General features: G+C 42.4%; 1 protein-coding gene across 2 annotated transcripts in view; it reads left to right on the forward strand.

Annotated features, from left to right (window-relative positions):
• Positions 1–2678: 2678 nt before the first annotated feature.
• The window catches only part of LOC129702658 (choline-phosphate cytidylyltransferase B), a 53929-nt gene continuing 34113 nt past the window's right edge, over positions 2679–22494 (forward strand). Inside the window, exon 1 of one of the 2 annotated variants that reach the window (XM_055644542.1) lies at positions 2679–3027. In XM_055644542.1, coding sequence (XP_055500517.1) covers positions 2953–3027 — 75 coding nt within the window. In that variant the 5' untranslated portion in view covers positions 2679–2952. Of the gene's footprint in view, positions 3028–13954; positions 14347–22494 lie in introns of those variants that run through there. The other variant, XM_055644541.1, reaches the window with a different exon arrangement.

Below are 22494 nucleotides of genomic sequence, written 5' to 3' on the forward strand. Positions count from 1 at the left end.
GAGCTTCCACCCCAGCAGTATGAACATTGACTTGTCTAACCTCAAGTAACCCTTGCTTTCCCTCTCTCTCCATCCCTCCCCCATCCTAGTCGCCGTACTAGTTTCACTGTCCTTCTGATTAATTTTACTATTTGTATGCCTCGCTGCCACCTTCCCCTCAGCTTTCAATGACCTACATTTTCGACATTTCCTAAACTTTATCTGCTTTGATCTGTCGTGTGTGTGTGTGATGGACTGGGCTGCGTCCACAATTCATTACAGTCTTGGACAAAGCTGTTCCCAAATCATGCAGCGATGCGCCCTCATAAAATACTTTCTAGTTGTCAGAGCAGTCCAGCAAAACCAGCTTCCTTGCCCTCTCCCAATGACCCACGTTTGTTGGTCGGTGAGAGTTGTTGGGGAAATACCAAACTTTCTAAACTATTTAAAGGGCCTGTCCCACTAGACGATTTTTAGGCGACTGTCATAGTCGTAGCAGGTCACCGAAAAACCGGGGACTGGACTAATGGGCCTGTCCCACTTAGGTGACTTTTTGGGCAACTGTCGGCGACTACGACAATGGAATTCACCGAAGTCAGCACTGGCGACAACCTACGTCACCCTGGCGACAACCTACAACAGCACATACGTCAGGAAAAGACAAGCTACCACAAGCCCACGGTCGCGGACTGTCACCGAAACGTTTTGAACATTTCAAAACCCAGCAGTGACCAGAAAACGCTACGACTCTTTGGGCGACTGAGGAGCCTACTCACGACCATAAAGGCGACACCCCGGCAAACGTGTGGCAGCAGCCTAGTCGCTGGCAGTCCCTAAAATATCAGTGGGACTGGCCCGTAAGTGGGACAGACCCGTAAGGAAGTAAACACTTCTCAGCTGATTTCAAATCTCGGTCTCTCCCAGACACAACTCAAAATGGCCAAAATTATTTAAACTTTAGTTCTTCCTCAGCAGAATAAGTGTCCTTGTGCTAGACTGTCCCAACATGGTTCATTGTTACATTATTGTCACGTGTGCATTGAACAGTGAAATGCTTTTTGTATAGATCACACATGCACAATTCACCATATTTTGGCGACATTTACAGAAGTCCAAAGTCCGGTTCATGCGCTCGATGTACTGGCCAACCTTGAAGGCGCTGAAGGCAATACCCCGCTTCCTCTCCTACCAGCCCGAACCTCATGTCCATCGTCACCAGTGGCTGCCTCCTGCTCGACTCTCTGGTCTAAGGGTCCGAGCTCAGCAGCTTCATAGCTTCCCTTGCAGGCCGGGGCCCGCCGTGTCTTTCTTCCTTCTTCGCGGCGGCAAGCCAGGCCTGCTGCCACGTGTGGCCACGGGGGGCTCGCCGTTTTCCTTCTACAGTCCGCAGCCCACCCGACCTTCCTACGACCCCTTCCTTCCTCCCTGGGAGTCTAGCTCTCAACAATTCAGAGTGTCTGAGTACAACATAAGTGGTGTGTCAGAGCAGACCTCCAGTAGGTCTGACAGAACTGCTTGCCAGCCAGTGAGACCCTATCCGCAACTTAGAACATGGAACAGTACAGCACATGTCAACAATGTCCAAACATAATGCTAAGATATATTTCTTGAGTCAGAGGATGGTGAATCTGTGGACTTCATTGCCACAGACAACTGTGGAGGCCAAGTCAATGGATATTTTTAAGGTGGAGATTGACAGATTCTTGAATAGCATGGGTGTCAGGGGTTATGGGGAGGAGGCAGGAGAATAGATCAGCCATGACTGAATGACAGAGTAGGAGTGATGGGCCGAATGGCCTAATTCTGTTCCTGAAACTTATGAACATTCTCCTCTGCCTGCATGTATTCCATATCCTCCCTTTCCTTGCATGTTCATGTGTCTATCTAAAAGTCTATCATATCCCACTATCGTATCCATCTCCACCACTACCCTAGAAGCGGGTTCTAGGCACCCACCAGTCTCCGTGTAAAAAAAACGTGCCTCACACATTTCCTTTAAACTTTGCCCCTCTAGTCATTAACATTTTTTACCCTGCGGTAAAGAAATCCTGACTGTCTACCATATCTGTACCTCCATCATTTTATATACCTCTCTATACTTTCCCACAACCTCAGCCGCTCGAGAAAAAATAACCCAACTTTGTCCAACCTTATAGAAAATACCCTTTAATCCGGGCAGCATTCTGGAAAACCTCTTCAGTGCCCTCTCATCCTTTGTTTAAGAGGGAACTGCAGATGCTGGAGAATCGAAGGTCTGAAGAAGGGTTTCGGCCCGAAACGTTGCTTATTTCCTTCGCTCCATAGAGCTGCTGCTGAATCTGATTGTTGGTGAATCTTTTCAACCTTCACAGAAACTATAAAACAGTTAGCACCTGTCAAAAATAAACATTGTAACAATTAAAATTAATCTTAATTTAAAACCAGTAATGACATACACAAACAACTGTTCCTAAAACAAAGGATTTAATTCCCGCTTCCTTTCTTTTTCCTAATCTAAAAGAAAATGCATAGTCTGATCTACCTTTATAATTTAATCGATTTATTTGTTTTAATAAATGTTCAGAAATTATTTATTTCTGCTCTCTTCGCACTGTGCCAGTTGCTTCTATGCAGTATAATCGTGTTAGACAACAGGAATTTGATTCCTATTTTCTCCTTTCGCATCCATTCATCCAGGCTAATTCCTATGGCTTACATCCAGTCTTTTAGCTGCCATTCCCACTGCCACAACAGACCAAGACATGGCTCTGAGGTGACTGTTGCATGGAAAGTAACTGCAGGAGAATAGACACCTTAATCTCATCACCTCAAATCAAGGAGGAGGAATCCCTTGTGCAACTCGATACAGATTACATGGATTGAGGGAATTAGTTGGCATGAACTTTGTCTCATGACTGGTACTAGAGGCACATAGCTTTCTGCAGAGAGTGCACTTCTCCGAACAGCCTGATAGAGGAAAGGCCTTCAGAAGAAATGTCTGATAGAAAGCGCAAGCAGCAGGATGGGAAAGGTGGACGGGATATGTTTGCAGTCAAGATTCTACGGCAGGTAGGAAAGGATTTACTGTATTGCAGCGGGCGGGTGTGGTCGGTGTAAGAGTAATTGAACTCTGGCCAAACTATTAAAGACAATTGTTATAATTGCATTTCTTTTGTAAACATCTATTTAAAAATGCTAGAGATAAGAAGAGTGAAAATGTACAAACCATAACGATGCTTTAAACTACATTACATTCTGGCAAAGTGCCGGAACGAGCAACTCAAGTTCAAGTTCAAGTTATATTTATTGTCACATGCACCAATTGGTACAGTGAGATTTGAATTACCATACAGCCATACAAATAAAAGAACACAATACACAATAGGATTTAACATAAACATTGGTAAAAGTCTCATGTGTAGGAAGGAACTGCAGATGCTGGTTATACACTGAAAATAGGCACAAAATGCTGGGCAGCGGGACAGGCAGCATCTCTATGGAGAGGGTCGAGACCTTTCTTCAGACTGAAAAGTCTCATGTTCATTTGAACTCATTTGTCATCAAACACTTTCTAATGTTTTGGCCCCTGTGCTGCTTTCTACTCTCAACCTTTGCTTTCTAAAACTCGAGGTTGCTTTTTATCCGTTGTTGTCAATAGTCATATTCAATTTCTCATTGTCTGGGAATCCAAGTTTTGTCAAAAGGAATGTTTCACAAATTGCTGTGTCCTCTAAAATGAAACCAAATTTCTCAAGAAGTGTTTTTTTTTAACACGTCACACAATCCAAAGGTCTAGATTATGTCATGAATTACAAGTGCAAAGCTCAACGAGTTTGGGATCTCTGCACCCTGCTGACTCAGCAGCAATATTTCATTTGTATAATTTATTAGGTGTTAAGTCATTAGAATGCTGCTTGTGTTTTATCTGTGCAGATCCAGAGCGTTCTTGAAGTGCTCTTGGTTTTTGATGAAGACATCATGTTGCAATCTGCAACTTTAGACTTACAATTTAGACATATCTGTTGATTAATTTATCAGTGATTAAACCTGAGGGTATTATGAGCAGTTTCTTTTAGGCTAGTACATTTTAGTCAATAATTCACAATGATTTAATGTTCATAAATGCACAAGTTATAGGAACAGAATTAGGCCATTTGGCCCATCAAGTCTACTCTGCCATGAGGTTCCCCCTCATCCTTCTAAACTCCAACGACTACAGGCCCAGTGTCATCAAACAATCATCATATGTTAACCCAATCATTCCTGGGATCGTTCTCGTGTTTTATTTTTATTTTTAATGGTACAGAGACATCTAATCAACATTTTACTGCATTTTCAAAAATAAATATAATTTTCAGATGAAGCAGGTTTAGGGATAGGGAGCTGAGTAGACTGGTGTGCTGACATTTTAAAGTGGATACACAGAATTGCATTTGCTGGTTTACAAAAAAAGGCACAAACTCAGCAGGACAGGCAGCATCGCTGGAGAACATGGATAGATTGTACTTCAGGTTGGGAGTCTGAAGAAGGGGTCGGATCTGAAACATCACCTATCCTTGCTCTCCAGAGATGCTGCCTGACTTGCTAAGTTACTCCAGCACTTGTATTTGCTGACATTTTAAAGTAGTCATTCTGTATTATGTTTATATACTAATTTCATGTGATATTATTTATTGCTAAAATTAAAAAGAATAGAAAAAAAAAAAGATAACTGATAATTTCTCAGTTTCTGGCAAGGTCTTGCTAGTTCATATGTTGATTAAATTTGATCTACTGAATGGTCATGGACAATCCACATCCTTGACGTCACCGTGCACCTGCCATATGCTGCTCCAGGGGTTGGGATAGTTCAAGAAGAACCTTCATATTTACCCTGCAGATTAATATTTAACTCTGCTAAGTTAATATTTAACTGCGCAAAAATGGCAACATATATCGCTAGGATTTTTTCGCCACCTTACTCACCGTTCTTGAAAAAATCGTGAGATCAGCAGATTGGTCTTCTCGCCTGTCAGTCACCATGAAGGTAATGCCCCTTCCGGCACCCGCAGAGAATAAAGTCCTGGAGGCGGGGCTGAGTCCATGAGCAGCGTGTTAAGTTGAACCGGAAGCCTCTGAGTGAAGTCAGAGTGGGACCGGGAGCTACTGCATGAGGCCGAAAGCTGAAGGTGCAGGGTGAGCAGAGTGCGAGGTGCGTCTGCTGTGGTCACACCCCGACTTCCCCCAATCCATACACCACCTTCTTCCACCCTCCCTTCCCCCCCCCCCCCCATTCCCCCACCTCCCTTCCCCAACCCCCCTACCTCCACACCTCCCCTACCCACACACCCTGTTCCACACCCCTCCTTCCCTATCTCTCCTTGTCCTGCACCCTCCATCCTTGCATTCCCTTGTCCTACAACCCTTCCTCCCCACCTCTCTTTGTCCAATACCTCACCCCTTCCTCCCCTCCTCTTCCTGTCCTATGCCCCTTCTTCCCTGCCTCTGCCCCACGCCGCATCCTCCCCAGACTAGCAAACACTGACTTGTTTTCTTGCACCGAGAATACCATTTATTTAGAAACAAGGGATTAAGAAAAAAAACATGGATTTAAACAAGGGTTTAAGGAAAAAAAATTATTACGTTTGTCGCAATACACTATAGATGTTTCCTTTACATAATGTACAGCATCATTTGAAACCATCCTAAACAATTTTATTTGAATGCCTTGGTCTTTTATTCAAAACTGTGCCCGTGCTTGATAATTTTGGCCCAGATTTCTGTTGCTCTGAGCTGAATTTGGATTGTGCCTAGTGTATAAGTGAAGTGTATCTTATTTTCTACAATCAATCAATCATCATTAATTTGTGCTGATGACATTTTTCTTTCAGCTCTAAACAGTTTATACTAGTTTCTTCTCATAATCATTTGAAGGGAAAGCTGGAAGACATGTGTTCTACTCTAGGCAAGTTTATTTGACTGGTTCGTAAATGTAACTTGCTTCCAAGGGCAATGCAAAGTTGGAAATGGAGCAGGAGATGGAAGATTTGACAAGCATCCTATAACCCTCGTTGCCCTTTCCCCTGACTAGGCTGAAGAAGGGTCTTGGCCCAAAACATCACCCATTCCTTTTCTCCAGAGATGCTGCCTGTCCCGCTGAGCTACTCCAGCATTTTGTGTCTATCTTGGCAGATTTGACAGGTGTAGATTGAGGTATGGATCCCCCATACATGTTTACTCGTGATCTTGTTGAATTTAGAAAGTCAGCGGTCGAACTGAAGGCACCTTTTGGTCAAAAGGTAAGAGCAAATAGGAAAGGGTTACTTGGGACATCAGAGAAGCAGTCAGATGCGTTCAGTGGAGAGAGGAGTTGCACATCAAAGATCCAATCTCAATAAATGTTTATCTTATCTTATCCCATTCTTATCTTTTTCTATCTAATCAGTTGCTAACAGCTTTAAACACTACTTTCTAAAGCAACACTTTGAAGGGATGAAACTTGGTTGAAATGGATAGAGACTGATATGGAGAAAAGTGGAGACTGTGTTTGGTGGAAATTATCCTTGGTTGCTTGTGCTAAGTACCTGCAATGTTATGTACATTATGAGGCATAGATTGGATAAACATACAGAATCTCTTGCCCAGAGTCGGAGAATCGAGAACCAGAGAACATAGGTTTAAAGGGAGAGGGGGAAAAAAATTCATTAAAACCTGAGAGGTAACTTTTTTACTCAAAGGGTTGCGGGTGTGTGGAACGAGCTGCTGGAGGAGGTAGTTGAGGCGGGTATTATGGCAACGTTGGAGAAACATTTTAGACAGTTGCACGGATAGAATAGGATTAGAGGGATATGGGTCAAACGCAGGCAGGCGGGACTCATGTGGATAGAACATTGTTGGTCAGTGTAGGCAAGTTGGGCCAAAGGGCCTGTTTCCACACTGTATGACTCAACGATGCTGTTACACATTGTAATATGTCTTATACTTGTCTTTCATACATTAAATCAAATATTAAGTGAGTGTAATCAGCAGCCCAAACTATGGTGTGCATTTAGCACCTGCACAAAGATAATCTTTAATGTTTCTAATCCTCATTCAAATACGATTTTTTAAAATGTAATATTTGAAAGCAAGAAGAATTTTTCTGGAGGAAATATGAAGTTGGGAGAATGGAAGAGGGCAATAGATTGCATGGGGTGATATACTGTGAGATGTACCATGAGCAGGGATGGTGCATACTGGATTGATCAGTGAAAGAAAGTTGGGCTTGTGTTCGTGATATCCTGTAGTCTATTCAAACCCATGAAACCTTTTGAAGCTTGTTCACTGTTGCAACATGTCAGCCAATTTTCAGAAGCAGCAATATGATAATGGCCAAACAATGTGGATTCTTTGTTGAAACAAAGAACTGCAGATGCTGGTTTATACCAAAGATAAACACAAAGTGCTGGAGTAACTCAGTGGGTCAGGCAGCATCTCTGGAGGAAAAGGATGGGTGATGTTTCGGGTCGAGACCCTACTTCAGATTTCTTTGACTCCTCCAGTCTGAAGAACGGTCATGACCGGAAATGTCATCTATCCTTTCCTCCAGAAATGCTGCCTGACCCATAGAGTTACTTCAGCACTTTGTATCTATCTTGAATGTGGATTATTTTGTTGATTGAGCATAAAAAATTTAAAAAAAACGGTCTGGACTGCAAATATATATTTTTCAGAATAATTTTATGGTTATTTTAGGTCCATCTAAGAAAACATAAATTCTCAGATTAACATCTCAACCAAAGCTCAGCCCTTGGACAGTTGATTGATTGCTTGCAGGTCAGTGATGTGACAAACTAAACGTTTCTGTTCAAGTCTCTGGAGCGGAAGCTCAGCCCAGAATCATCCAAGCTTCAAACCCTTCTCACCTAATCCAACTATCACTTGCAAGACTTTGTCCCACTCCCACTTCTCTTCCCCACCTTCCCCCCCACTATTATCAGTCTGAAGGAGAGTCCCAATCTGAGACGTTGTCTATCTATTCCTTCCATAGATGCTGCCTGGCCCACTGAGACGTGTATATACAAGATTAAAACTACTAGACACAAGACCATACTAGACACAATACTAAACTACTAGACACAAGGAACTGCAGATGCTGGTTTACAAAAAAAGACAACGTGCTGAAGTAACTCAGCAAGTTAGGCAGCATCTCCAGGCTTTGTCCCACCCCCACCTCTCTTCACCTTTCTCTCCTCCTACTACAATCAGTCAAAGAAGGGTTCCTGGCCCAAAACATCACCTATCCATGTTCTCCAGAGATACTGCCTGACCACATCATTAAGAAAGGCCAACAACGCCTATACTTCCTCAGACAGCTCAAAATGTTCAGAGTCCACAAACACCTCCTGGTCCATTTCTATCAATCCATTATCAAAAGCATCATCACCTCCTCAATCACAGTCTGGTATGGAAACACTGACAGTCACTCACTACACAGAATACAGCGCATTGTCTCCAAGGCCTCCAGGACCATCAACTCCCCCTTCCCCTCAATCCATTCCATTTACCTCAAAACGGGCAATAAAGATCATCTCGGACCCCTCCCATCCAGCAAACCACCTTTTCCAGTCTCTCCCTTCAGGGAGGTGCCTCAGGTCACTTGCCACAAAATCCACCCGTTTTAAAAACAGCTTCTTCCCCTCAGCAATAAGAACACTCAATTCCCTCCAATGACAGACAACACTAAGGACTCTTGATGTATATAGTGTCTTGTCTATGGTCTTTGTCTGTTCTTTTGCACTATGTTCTTTTGGTGTGATTTGTGATGTGGCCTGGATGCACTTTATCACTATGATCTGTGTTGTTATATGTGTTAATGTGACTAAAGCAGTGTACCACATGTACCGAACCCAAATACCACCAACCCTGGTTGCGTGACAAATAAAGATTCTATCTATCTATCTATCTAAGCTATCTATCTATCTATCTACCTATCTATCTATCTATCTATCTATCTATCTATCTATCTATCTATCTATCTATCTATCTATCTATCTATCTATCTATCTATCTATCTATCTATCTATTTCACTGAGTTACTTTAGTTTAATTTAGTTTATCATTGTCCTCTTCTCTCCTCTCCCATCAGGCAAGAGATGCAGAAGTTTGAAAGCACATGCCTCCAGATTCAGGGACATTTTCTTCCCAGCAGTTATTGGGCAAATGAATCATCCTCTCACCAGATAGAGATCGGCCCCGATCTCCCATTTAGATCATGGGGACCTTCAAATTATCTTTAATCGGAATTTATTTGAACTTTATTGGATTTTATTTTGCACTAAATGTTATACATTCATCCTGTATCTGCCTCAACAACCTCCTTGCAAAATATAGTCTTCCTAAAATGTTGTTTCACACGAGCTTCAATAGAATCTATTTGAAGCCTGATTTTTGTTTTCAATTCTGCCTTCCCAACTTAGCTTATTTTTATAATTTTATCCCGTTCTTACATCCGGTCCATGAATCCATTTGATGTGATTGTGTAACCGGCCTCAATCAACTGCATCTGTAACAACAACAAAAACTCACAAAAGGCTTTTGTGCTGTAAAAGGGCTGAGTGAGCAGACTTGCATGAGTTGTGAATTCTGTTCTGGGTGGAAAACGACCGTGGATAATGAGAAAGGGGAACAATTAGTGGCGTTAAGGGAAAGAAGCAGCTCCATCTCACAGCGATTAAGACTGGAGAGAGGGGAGTAGCTTGGATTGTTTTACCCAGAACAGAGAAGGTTAAAAAATGTATTAAAAACTATGAATTTCAATTATGTAGGGAAATTGCTTTCTATTGGTGAGACTGTGTTCAGATGAGGCAGATTTAAAATATGTAGCAAAAGAAACACAGGGGAGAGAATTTAAAAAAATTCACACAGTGAGTTACAAAGATCTAAAATGCTCGTGAGAAGTAATGGTGGAAATAGATTTAATAAAAATTTCCAAAAGAAACTGGATGGAAGTTAAATGGGCAGAGGTACCAAGAAAGGACAGAGAATGAGAGTTCTCTCATTTACATTGAATTGCTGTTGAATGCCAAAACCCAGGCATCAAGCAGTATCCTTTTATGCAAACAAATTCGGCTTTAACCCCTTCCAGGCTTTAGGTGGGAAAGGGAATGAGTGAATTAGTCTAATGTCAGCTGTAGTCTAAGCAGAACTAATCTCCAGGTGCTGCTGAGAGAGCCCACTTGCCACATCCGTTCCTCATCTTCCTGTACTGCCCAGTTGCAGAACCATTTTGCCAATGTAGAAACAAGGAACTGCAGATGCAAATTTACGCCAAAGATGGACACAAAGTGCTGGAGTAACTTAGTGGGTCAGGCAGCATCTTCGGAAAAAAAAGGATGGGTGATGTTTCGGGTCGGAACCCTTCTTCATTTTTCCAAAGTTGCAGGTTGAGACATTGGTGAGGCCCCCGTGTGGTGGTCAAGAATGAAGAGTGCTTTATTGTCATATGGCCTGAAACAGAAGAACAAAATGGGGCAGCGGCAGAGTTTTGACCACGTGGTTTTCTCCGGGTACTCCAGTTTCCTCCCACATTACAAAGGAGTGCAAGTTTGTAGATTAATAGGCTTCTGTAAATTGTCCCCAGTGTGTAGGATGCAAAAGTGGAATAACATAGAACTAATGTGATGGTCGGCATGGACTCGGTGGGACTCAGGGCCTGTTTCCATGCTGTATCGGTAAACTAAACTAAAATTTGACCACTGAGTCAGGCTTTGTTCAATTGATTATAATAGAATAATTTATGTGTTTCTGTGTGGCTCTATCTTGGTTTTGACGGAAGGCTGCTTATTTTAATGTCAGCTGATAGTGGGGGTAATTAACTTGCAGGTAGTAAAAACAATCCACTCAACTCCACCCACAGACGAAGCACGATCCAATTTGTACAAATAATTACTGTTGCCCAGTTTAGTTATCTAACATAATAATAATAATAATAATAATAACTTTATTTGTTAAGCACCTTAAAAACAACCAAAGCTGACCAAAGTGCTGTACAGAAAAAAGAAAACAAGCAAGACATCATAAAACAGGCAGAACAACAGAACATACAACTAACACGAGGCGCATAAATTACATACAAAAATCCAAACAATAAATTAAAAAACATAAAACACGAGTACGAACAACGCAGCAAAACCAAGCAAATAAAGTTAATAAACAATTCAACACCTCACTGGTCTACAAAGGCCATGGAGAATAGATATCAACATTTTCACTAATGTATTCAATTTACAAACACTTACAATTTACAATTTACAAAATGTTACAAATTGTTACATTTCTTTTCACAATTTGAACAACGCTGCCACTGTCAATTGAACCTTGTTGAAAAAATATATCTCCCTTTTTCGCAATGTTCCTGGAGTGCACATTCCAGGAAACTACCCTCTTAGTTAACTTATGGAAGATAAGAGAAAGAATAACCAGAGACTCTGAGACGTTCATCTCATACGTATTGAGAGGAAATTTTTGGCTGATCAGAGAAAATCAACGTAGATTTGAAAAGGTTCAATCTGATTATAATTTTTTAAAGAAGTACAGGGTACATTTATAACTATATGATACTGTGGAAATGTGGATATGGGTTAGTATGGATTGCAGAAGGCATCTGATTGAGTCTCTCAAAGAGAGTTAAGTAAAGTTGATACTCATGGAAAACTGCAATCGAATTGTTGATTTGTTTGGTGTTATTTTTGAGATATGGCATGGAAACAGGCCCTTTAGTTTAGTTAAGTTTAGTTTAGAGATACAGCGCGGAAACAGGCCCTTCGGCCCACCGGGTCCGCGTCGACCAGCGATCCCCGCATATTAACACTATCCTACACACACTAGGAACAGTTTTTACATTCACCAAGCCAATTTACCTACATACCTGTACGTCTTTGGTGTGTTGGAGGAAACCGAAGATCTTGGTGAAAACCCACGCAGGTCACGGTGAGACCGTACAAACTCCGTACAGAGAGCACACGTAGTCGGGATCGAACCCGGGTCTCCGGCGCTGCATTCGCTGTAAGGCGGCAACTCTACCGCTGCGCCACCTCGGCCTACCGAGTCCACGCCAACCTTCAATCACCCCTTCACACCAGTTTTCAATATTTCAATTTAATGATACTCTAGTTCTATGTTATCCCACTTTCTCATCCACTCTTTACACACTAGGGACAATTTACAGGCCAATTAACCAATTCACACGCACATCTGTGGGATGTGGGAGGAAGCCTTACAGCGCCAGAGATCAGGGTTCGATCCTGATTATGGGTGCTGTCAGTACGGAGTTTGTACGTTGTACCTGTGACTGCCTTGGTTTTCTCTGGGTGTTCCAGATCCCTCCCACACTCCAAAGACGTACAGGTTTGTAAGTTTATTGATTTCTATAAATTGTAAATTGTCCCTAGTGTGTAGGATAGTGCTGGTGTACGAGGAATGCTGGTCGGTGTGGACTCAGTGGACCGAAGGGCCTGTTTCCCTGCTGTATCTCTAAACAAGACAAAACTAAATTAAACTAAACATGGATAAGAAAGGTTTACAGGGATATGGGTCAAACGTGAGCAGGTGGGACTTGTGTGGATGGGGTATCTTGGTTGTCATTGATAAGTTGGACTGAAGGGCCTGTTTCCTTGCAGTATCACTCTATGGCTAATCACCCTAAGAACCTAAAGACAGCTCTCTTTGCTGCAGTCCAGGCATTGAATTGGTTAAGGAGGAAGACACATCCTGCCCAGCAGAGAAGTAATCTTCACTAAAACCTAGCAAATGGTGTGAAAGCTGGGACAAATGAGGGAAATAGTCCGACAGAATCATGTCAGACTAAGTCTCTGATTTCCCCTACTACTATCCCTGATTAGATATTGTTGCCGGACAATAGATAGGGGCGGCATGGTGGCACAGCGGTAGAGTTGCTGGCTACCGCACCAGAGACCCGGGTTCGATCCTGACTACAGGTGCTGTCTGTATGGAGTTTGTACTTTCTCCCTGTGACTGCGTGGGTTTTCTCCGGGTGCTCCGACTTCCTCCCACAATCCAAAGACATACAGGTTTGTAGGTTGATTGGCTTGGTAAAAATTGTTAATTGTTCCTTGTGTGTAGGATAGTGCTAGTGTCTGGGGTGATTGTTGGTCTGCAAGGACTCAGTGGGCCTGAGGGCCTGTTTCCGTGCTGTATCTTTAAACAAAACTAAAAGCCACAGAACATGGTCGTACGAGAGAGGAATGGCAATGTATTGTGAGGGTCAGGGTACGTGAGAGTGAATCTAAACATCATAAAGTCACAGGCATCAGGTCAAACAAGCTGTTGCTGGTTATTACCTTCCACCCTTTGCTGAGAATGAACACGCTTAAAAATTAATATTCCCTTGGAGGAGGCCGTGAAGTGGCAAAGGGGCTGTGAGGACAATGGGTAGGTTACCATCACCATCGGCATCAGAACAGCACAGGCTCCAGTAGTTGTTTCATCAGCAGCATCTCAGTTTGACTCGGGCCAGACAATAAACAAGGCCTTGCAGCAACTCCCACAAGATGGAAACATTTAATCCCTGTGGTACGTGAGAGAGAAGGAATGACAAATATTTCGTAATTTAAGCATATGATAATTAAGAAAAACAAGCTATTGCATTGTTCATAGATTAGGATCGTTTTATTCAGCAGGAACAGCTCATATTTTGTGGACAAATGAGTCAATGCAATCTCCAGCATTTATCATTAAGACCACTATTAATGTTTCTTAAGTGTAGTGCTTCTATTGTACAATATTTTAGCAGTAGTGGCATTTGTTTCTGTCCAAATTTCTCCTTGAGCCAAATTGACTGATCAAGTTAAATAATTATGGGGGAAAACTGGATTCCGCTTCTCTGGAATTGTGTTCTGACTCCCCCCTCCCTGCCTGTCTCCTTCTGTGGAGTATGTGGAAGCCATTCCTGTCTGCAGCACGTCACAAGATATTATGTGCCTATCTCTCCTCTCCTCTTCGCCGCGGACACAGCCAACCAGTGCACGTTATGTAAATTAATGTGCTTGGCGAGGTAGTAACAAACCTGCAGCTGAATGGTCGTCATGGCAACAGCCGAAGGTCCTGCCTTTCAGCTGACATGAGAGAATTATGTTCGCGGTTTCCCGGGATGGTGATGGAGGGGATGGGAAAGGTTTGCCGATAGCCTCAGTGTTGAGAACTAACATTTCGGTAGCATGAGGAAGATAAATTGATGGGAAATCAAAGGGTTCGGTCGAGTTAGGTCGTGAAGGCAGCAGCTTTTCCTCAGTCATGCCAGTTCTTAAATCCGATGCTGAGTCACAAGAAGGTATCCCAAAATCCTCCTGTAATAAGCTTCCATCAAAGACTATGGAGGAAATAGAACACACCTGCCCTCAGCCACACACGGTGAGTCAAATAACCGTTATGTGTGTGTGTGTGATGATGTTAATCTGATGGTTCAGAGCTTGTTTGCATTCAGCATTGATGAGGGAAACGGACTGGCCACTGCATGATCATCCAAGGCCGTGACCTTTCCTGTGCATTTAATGTGGCTGTTAAATTAACCCGCTTCAATTTTCAGCATGTCTCAACTGCTCCGGGAGACTGTCTGCCTTCCCAGCCGTTCCTACATCAGGCTCTGTCTGGGAAGGGAGAAAACATGATGTACAAGGTGACGCTGTGTGGCTTCAAAACCCAAATGTCCGTAATGTAACGAAGAGCTTTAGCAACTGATTCTCTGCACCCTGCAGAGTAAAGCTTGACATCAATAACATTAAACATCGCTTTCGATTTATATCTCCAATGGTGCAAAGTGTGACATATATGAAACATTACCTAATATATCAAATTTTTCGTGCAAAATCAACACTATCATTTCAGCAGGGATTAAAATGTTGCAATCGGAGGAGAAGCGTTCAAATAGGGCAGCATGAATCATACAAGAGAAGCCTGTTACTCAGCTGATTCTACACAGACATTGCAAATCGTAATTTGTACAAAAGAATACAAGCCATAACAATGGCAGCATCGTTTTACATTTTTAGTCCGTGTGTGTTTTGAATCCTGATGAATAATCAAGGTGCTGGTTGTTAGCTGAAGAAAGAATAGAAGTATCTGTTGATCTGTTAATAAATCAAAGTGATGAAATCACCCACTAACAACAACCAATCAATTACAACAGCGATTACATAATGTCGCTCCTTAGCAGGGTCTAGTTTGGGTGCTACGATGAATGATTCAAAACCAGAAAGGTGCCCAAACAATCGGAAACATTTTTGAAGGAAGTGGCATGTCACACCATTTTATTGAGGATGCACTAATAATTGCTGGAATTCCGCAGGACAGACGTTTTATATCATTAATCATTGTGCGACTGTCATCTGGTGTCAGCACTGCCATTTTGGAGCCTAACACTAATGCCTTCCCCAAACGATGAATGATTCAAAACCAGAAAGGTGCCCAAACAATCGGAAACGTTTTTGAAGGAAGTGGCATGTCACACCATTTTATTGAGGATGCACTAATAATTGCAATAAGAGTTGAACACATGGCCAGCAACAGAAGCAACCCATCCCCTCCCCACCAACCACACTGATTGTTTCAAGGGACTATTGGCTTATAACAGTTAGTGGATGATTGATTTCTAAAAACCATTGCTATGATTTTCTAACTGTCCGTATAAAAAGTTGTTTAGAGTTGCTAAAGTCCACGCGAAGTGGTGTGATTGGTACTGAAATATATTGTCCTGACTTTTGCACCCATATGTTTATTCTGTGTACATCCAGCTGATGTTAGTACATCTTCAATAAAATGTGCCACGTCCCACCTCCTTCAAAAATGTGCTCAATTGCTTACACACCTTTCTGGATTTGATTCATTAATTCATTAATTGCCTGCATTAGAGGGTTTCAGCTACAGGGAGAAGTTGGATAGACTTGGATTTTTTTATCTGGAACGTCGAAGGTTGTGGGGAGACTTGATAAAAGTATATAAAATTATGAGAGGCATAGATAGGGTAGACAGCCAGAACCTTTTTATCGCAGGATGGAAATGTCCAATACCAGAGAGCATAGCTATAAAGAGAGAGGGGAGAAGTTTAATGGAGGTGTGCGGGTCAGGTTTTTTACACAGAGAGTGGTGGGGGCCTGGAACGTCTTGCTAGTGGAGTTAGTGGAGGCAGATATAATAGTGGCATTTATCATGCTTTTAGAAAGGCACATGGAAATGCAGGGAATGGAGGGTTATGGATCATGTACAGGCAGATGAGGTCAGTTTAACTTTGCTTCATGTTTAGCACAAACATCGTGGGCTAAAGGGCCCATTCCTCTGCTGTACTGTTCTATGTTCAATTCCTAGCTCCCAAACTTCCTTGCATGGGTACAGGGGTAGGAAGAGTGACTGGGCAAGTAGTGGAGAATATGAAGAATAGAAGCTAGTGAAAAAGGGAAGAGAAGGGAGAAAGGTATCTCAGCAGAAATTACGCCTGCTCAAGTCATTGAGGTCTATTCGCAAACAAAAGTTTGAACTTCATTATTGACATTTCAGTTGAAGTCTGTTATCTATCCGCTCCATTGACAAACGATCTTTAGCGTGACACAGATGGGCGGCACTGTGGCGCAGTGGTAGTGCTGCTGCCTGCAGCTCCAAAGACCCAGGTGCGATCCTGACAGGTGCTGTTTGTACTTTCTCTCTGTGACCGCATGGGTTTTCTCCGGGTGCTCTGATTTCGTCCCACATCCCAAAGACGTGCAGGTTTGTAAGTTAATTGGCTTCTGTATGTTGTCCCTAGAGTGATATGTGTCGGATAGACCTAGTGTACGGTTGATCGCTGAAAAGTGTAGGTCCAAAAGTTTTAAGTTCCTTGAAAAGTTCAAGGTGACTGACAAAAATTGGCAATGGTAATACTACTGAATATTAATGGCAGGTGGTTAAGCACCCTTGAGATAGCCCGTGCCTGACACTTTATGTGAGATTTATATTGTGGGCTGAAGGACCCGTTCCTATACTGTACTGTTCTATTCATTTATCACCCCAATTCTGAACGTTGTGCACCTTGTCACATCTGGGAATAGGCTGCTACATTATCTGGGTCTTTGTGAATGGAACTGGTGCACAATTGTTAGCACACATCCACTCCTCTTCTTGTGTGATGGAGGGGTGATGAAGCAGTGAAAGATGGATACTGTCCCACCAGACCCCTCCAGCACAGCCCTAAAGCTGTGATGATTGACTTCCAATAACCACAAGAATGAGTTCTTCTTGATGCACGTTTTAGCAGGGCTCCTTGGTATCACACAGTCAAATGCTACCTTGTCATCAAGGGCAGTCATCGTTCCTTACCTACAGCAATGAGATATCTTTGTGGAATTTGTCTGGAGGTTCTCCTGATCAGTGGATGTGGATTACATCTCTTCAACTTGCAACTTCTCCACCCTGGTGTCTGAGGATCTTCATGAAGTTTGCCCCTATTTGTTATTAATTGCACTGAACCTGGATTTAGCAGGATTTCAGTTGTGACCTGTTCTGTTTGGTTTTGGAATCACTTGGCTCTGACTTCCAGTATGCTACTTTTGATGCTTGGCATACATATACTGCAGCTTCTTCAAGTTTCCACCTCATCCCTGAGTAAATCGGATACAGATCCTGACAGGCTCTTGGTTCCATAGTTTGACTGTAATGTTAGAGTGAGGAAATATGGCACAAGGTATGAATTTTGGTGACGTACAGTTTTACTGCCTTTAATTGGTCATTAATGTATAGATTCAAGCTGTTAGGTATGTTTGGACCTGTTATATGCAGCACTGTAATAATGCCACTGAACAATGCAGGATTTCCAACATGTGGAAGAGTTCACAAGAACTGGACAAACGTTCACTCAGCCCATTGTTTTGATGGGTCATGCATCATAACAATTAAGTTGATGAGGACGAGCTCAGGAACATTTATCTTCATGTTGCTTCTAACAGAACCTGCCACAGATCCAGTCGGACTGACATATCTTACAGGAATTGGCCTGTTGGATTATCAGTCTGCCAATTTAACAATGGGATAAATAATTACCACACAGGAGTACCTTCTGTGTCCTTACTACTGTCAATGTTTCTTACATGTGCTCTTAAAGATAGAGATGTACAGTAGAGGCGTCAGACAGGAATTAGCACCGGTTCTCCACAACAATATATTAACTCATCTCATGAGACATCCAAGGAACCAGAATCAATAATGAAGACATTATATCACTGCGCCACCAGTGTCAAAGGGCATTCACATCTTTGCTGAAGATGGTCATGAAGTGCTGAAGTAACTCAGCGGGTACGGCGGCATCGCTGGAGAAAAGGAATAGGTGATGTTTTGGGTCGAAACCCTTCTTCAGACTTGAACATTAAGGGGGGAGAACTGCAGGTATGAAAAGGCCAGAATAAATCAGGGCCAGCAACAGATGACCAAAGAGGGATGGAGCCCATAATGGCCCACAGTTGGCTGGGGAAAAGATGATAATGAAGGGATACAGGGATACAAACAGTGGCGAATGTGAATTAGCATCTCGTCTCTTCGACAATGTATGACCTCATCTCATGAGACATCCTGTTGACCAGAATCAATTATGAAGACTCCCAGAGCCATTCTTTCCTGACATTATGTCACAGTGCCACCAGTGTCAGTGACATGGGCAAACCCAACTTCACTGAGACAATGTCTAAAAAGGAATCTTCTGGAATAGTGATAAGGTCAAATGTTGTCTGACCAACGACCTTCTAACTTCAGGCATGTCTCCAGATCTTAGTCTGTAAATGTAATTGGGCTAGATACACACATGTTTGAAGTCCAAGTCAATGCCATCCAATCTATCAGTTATGCCATTACTGATGTATATAGTGCTGTGGTACCTATAGACCCAGCCACAGTTCAGAAGTCACAGGTAAGACTGGTAGATTTTTTACTTGATGAAATTGTGAAACGTGTGGGTTTTTATAACTATTCAGTTGTTATTTCTAATATTTTCTTTTTACTCCAGATTACTTAATTGGCTGATTTAAAATTCCCTGCCACTTTACTAGCACTTCTGCACATGTTTCCCAATCATTAGAAGATAGACACAAAATGCTGGAGTAACTCAGCGGATCAGGCAGCATCTCTGGAGAGAAGGAATAGGTGATGTTTCAGATCGGAACCCTTCTTTCAGTCTGAGGAAGGTTTCCGACCCAAAATGTCACCTATTCCTTTTCTCCAGAGATGCATTTTGTGTCTATCTTTGGTTTAAACCAGCAGTTCCTGCTTACACCTTAGTCCGGCTGTAGTAGATACAGTCATTTATGATTCATGCAAAGTTTATACGTTGCAGCTCATTCTAACCCTGTGTTGTCTCTGGGATAATATAGGAGCATTTTAGACTGATTGCATTAAGAATAATGCAGGATGGTATGCTGTGCTTGATAGCTCTAGATTCTGTGGTTAAATAATTTGTGGGTGGTGGGAAAGTGTCCAGAAAATGATCACCGACATTGGTTAGATTTGATGTCGTACATGATCAGACACCAGTTGGTCTTATTTCTTACCTTTACCCTTGTTTTTCACCAAACCTGTGCCCGGTCTGTACGTTTCAGTAATGCTTTTATTCTTCACCTATCCTTTGCATTCTTGCTCTATTGGATGTTTTATAACTGGTAAAATACAGTTCCCAGTAGAATCAAGATGACTGCAGATGCTGGTTAATGTACAAAAGGACACTCAGCAGGCCAGACAACATCTCTGGAATACATGGCTAGGTGACGTTTCGGATCGACACCCTTCTTCAGACTGATTGTTGGGGGGAGAGTGAAAGCTGAAAAAGGGGAGAGGCAGGACCTGCGTGGCAGGTAATAGGTCAAAATAGGTGGGGCGGGGTGAGGTTAATCGGCAGATAATTGAGCAAAGGCCAAAGATAAGATCAGAAGGTGTGAGAGGTTTGTAGAGTTGCGGAATGTGAAGCCAGAGGGAGGAAAGTCATGATGGGGTGGGGAGATGAGGAAGTTCCCAGTTCTACCATAACCCGAGACCCAACTCTGTTCATGCAATGTGCACGCATAACCTTAAACTTTAAGGTAATATTAGAGAGATTTGAAAACAATGTGGATTCAATGGAGAAAAAACAGTTTGAAGAGTAAAGTAGGGAGTTTGTCTTCATAATTAAAGGGAAAGGTTACGTGACACGGAAGCAACATTTCTAATTAGGTCAGAGTCATTACGGTCTGTAAACTCAGGGCAAGTTTAGGGTTCTGTTTCCAATGAACAGATGATACTGAAGATAAAAGTGAAAGTGGAGCACGTGGCTAAATTAGTGATGTAAAGGCTAAATTAGTGATGTAAAGGAAGACCATTAGAAATAGTTGTAATCCAATTACAATAACAAAAAGGAGAGTTAAAAGACCGTGGAACTGTAAAAATATTGTTGAAATAGTGTTGAAAGAAGGATGAGGGGGAGCTCTCATTGAAACATACGAATAATGAAAGTCCTGGATAGAGTGGATGTGGAGAAGGATATTTCCACTAGTGGGAGAGTCTCGGACCAAAGGCTGGAGCCTCAGAATATAAGAATGTATCTTTAGAAAGGAGATAAGGAGGAGTTTATTTAGCTAGAAGGTGATGATTCTGTGGAATTCACTTCCACAGAAGGCTGTGGGGGCCAAGTCATTGGGTATTTTTAAATCTAGAGATTGATAGCTCCTTGATTAGTAAGGGCATCAAAGGTTACTGGGAGAAGGCAGGAGAATGAGGTTGAGAAGAAAAAAATAGATCTACCATGATTGAATGGTGGAGCGGACCTGATGAGCCAAATGCCTAATTTTGCTCCAATGTCTTATGGAAATAAAGAGGACTTTTGTTTTTATTATTTGGGGGGGGGGGGGGGGGAGGTGGTAGAGAAAGCACTGTATATGTTTTTGACCCAACGACAGTCTCAGATCTACATACAAGGGCTATATTTTGCAGGCTTATTTGGAAAGAAAGAACCTATTGGGAGGGTCTTTTGCCTTCAATATATATAGGAGGGGACCCTTATGACAAAAGCCTCTGAGCTCAATAACAAATGATGCCAGCAGTCACATCCTAACATTTATAACCTTCATGGACTTTTGCCCCGTAATGTATATCCTGACCAGATTTGATAAAGGATCATTTGTTTGGGACTGGAGCAGGGTTGTATCACGTAAAAACACATAGGTAAGTGGTCATTCTCTTCATTTCTTTTCTCGCTAGCTAAACGGAGGCTGGAATTTTGTCCTTGACAGCTGGGATGTTCAACATTTTGGAGCTGAGGGCAAATACACTAAACACAACACTGAGCAGCCAGATTACAGTTGCATTGAAATGTAAATCCCACACAAAACTATAAACCGACTCCAGTTCTTGGACACTGAGTCCAAATACAAAATATTTGGAATTTCCATTGTGTTCTCTTGATTTCCGGATACAACCTTGATAGAATATAGACACAAAATGCTGGAGTAACTCAGTGGGACAGGCAGCATCTCAGGATAGAAGAAATGGGTGACGTTTGGGTGAAGGAATGGTGATAGAATATATATGTATATAAAATTATATAAATGTATGTATATAAAATTATGAAAGACATAGATGTGGTAGACAGTCATAACCTTTTTCCCAGGATGGAAATGTCCAACACTAGAGGGCATAGCGATAAAGCAAGAGGGGGCAAGTTCAATGGAGATGTGTGGATCAAGTTTTTAATGCAGAGAATGGTGTAGGCATGGAACGCATTGCCAAGAGTGGTGGTGGTGGAAGCAGATATGATAGTGGCATTTAAGAGGCTTTTGAATAGGCACATGGAAGTGCAGGGAATAGAGGGAAATCGATCATGTATAGGCAGGTGAGATGAGTGCAACGACAACATTTTAGGCACAAACATTGTGGGCCGAAGGGCCCGTTCCTGTTGTACTGTTCTTTGTTCTATGAATATTGGCAAATATGTTCACAAGTATTGTACACTGTATTGGCTACTGTTGGTGGCGATGGCCTCCCAGAGGAGAACAGCCCAGTTCTTGGCATTACTGTGGATGCTGCTGTATGGAGGCAGCGAACAGGAGAGTGATGGTATTTGGGAATTCAATCGTAAGAAGGATAAAGAGATGTTTCTGTGGCCACAAAAGAGACTCCAGTTTGGTATGTTGCCTCCCTAGCATGAGGGTCATGGATGTCTTGGAATGTCTGAAGGACATTCTGACAGGGAAGGGTGAATAACCAGAGGTTGTGGTACATTCAGGTACCAATGATATAGGAACGAGAAAGAATGAGGTCCTGCAACATGAGTCTAGGGAGCTATGTAACTGTTCACAGAGCAGTGCCTCAAAAACGTCTACATTGCTTCTGATGCCATGAGCTAAAGAATATAGTAATAGACAGAGAAGCCAGGTATATGTGTGGCTGAAAGGATGATGCAGGAGGATGAGCTTCAAGTTCATGAATCACTGGGACCATTTCTGGGGAAGGTGGACCTGCGCAGTTGGGTCACTTTGGCATTGTAGGCTATGGACCAAACTTAGAGATGTTATTAATACA

This window comes from Leucoraja erinacea, chromosome 13 (genome assembly GCF_028641065.1).
Source record: "Leucoraja erinacea ecotype New England chromosome 13, Leri_hhj_1, whole genome shotgun sequence".
NCBI lineage: Eukaryota > Metazoa > Chordata > Chondrichthyes > Rajiformes > Rajidae > Leucoraja > Leucoraja erinaceus.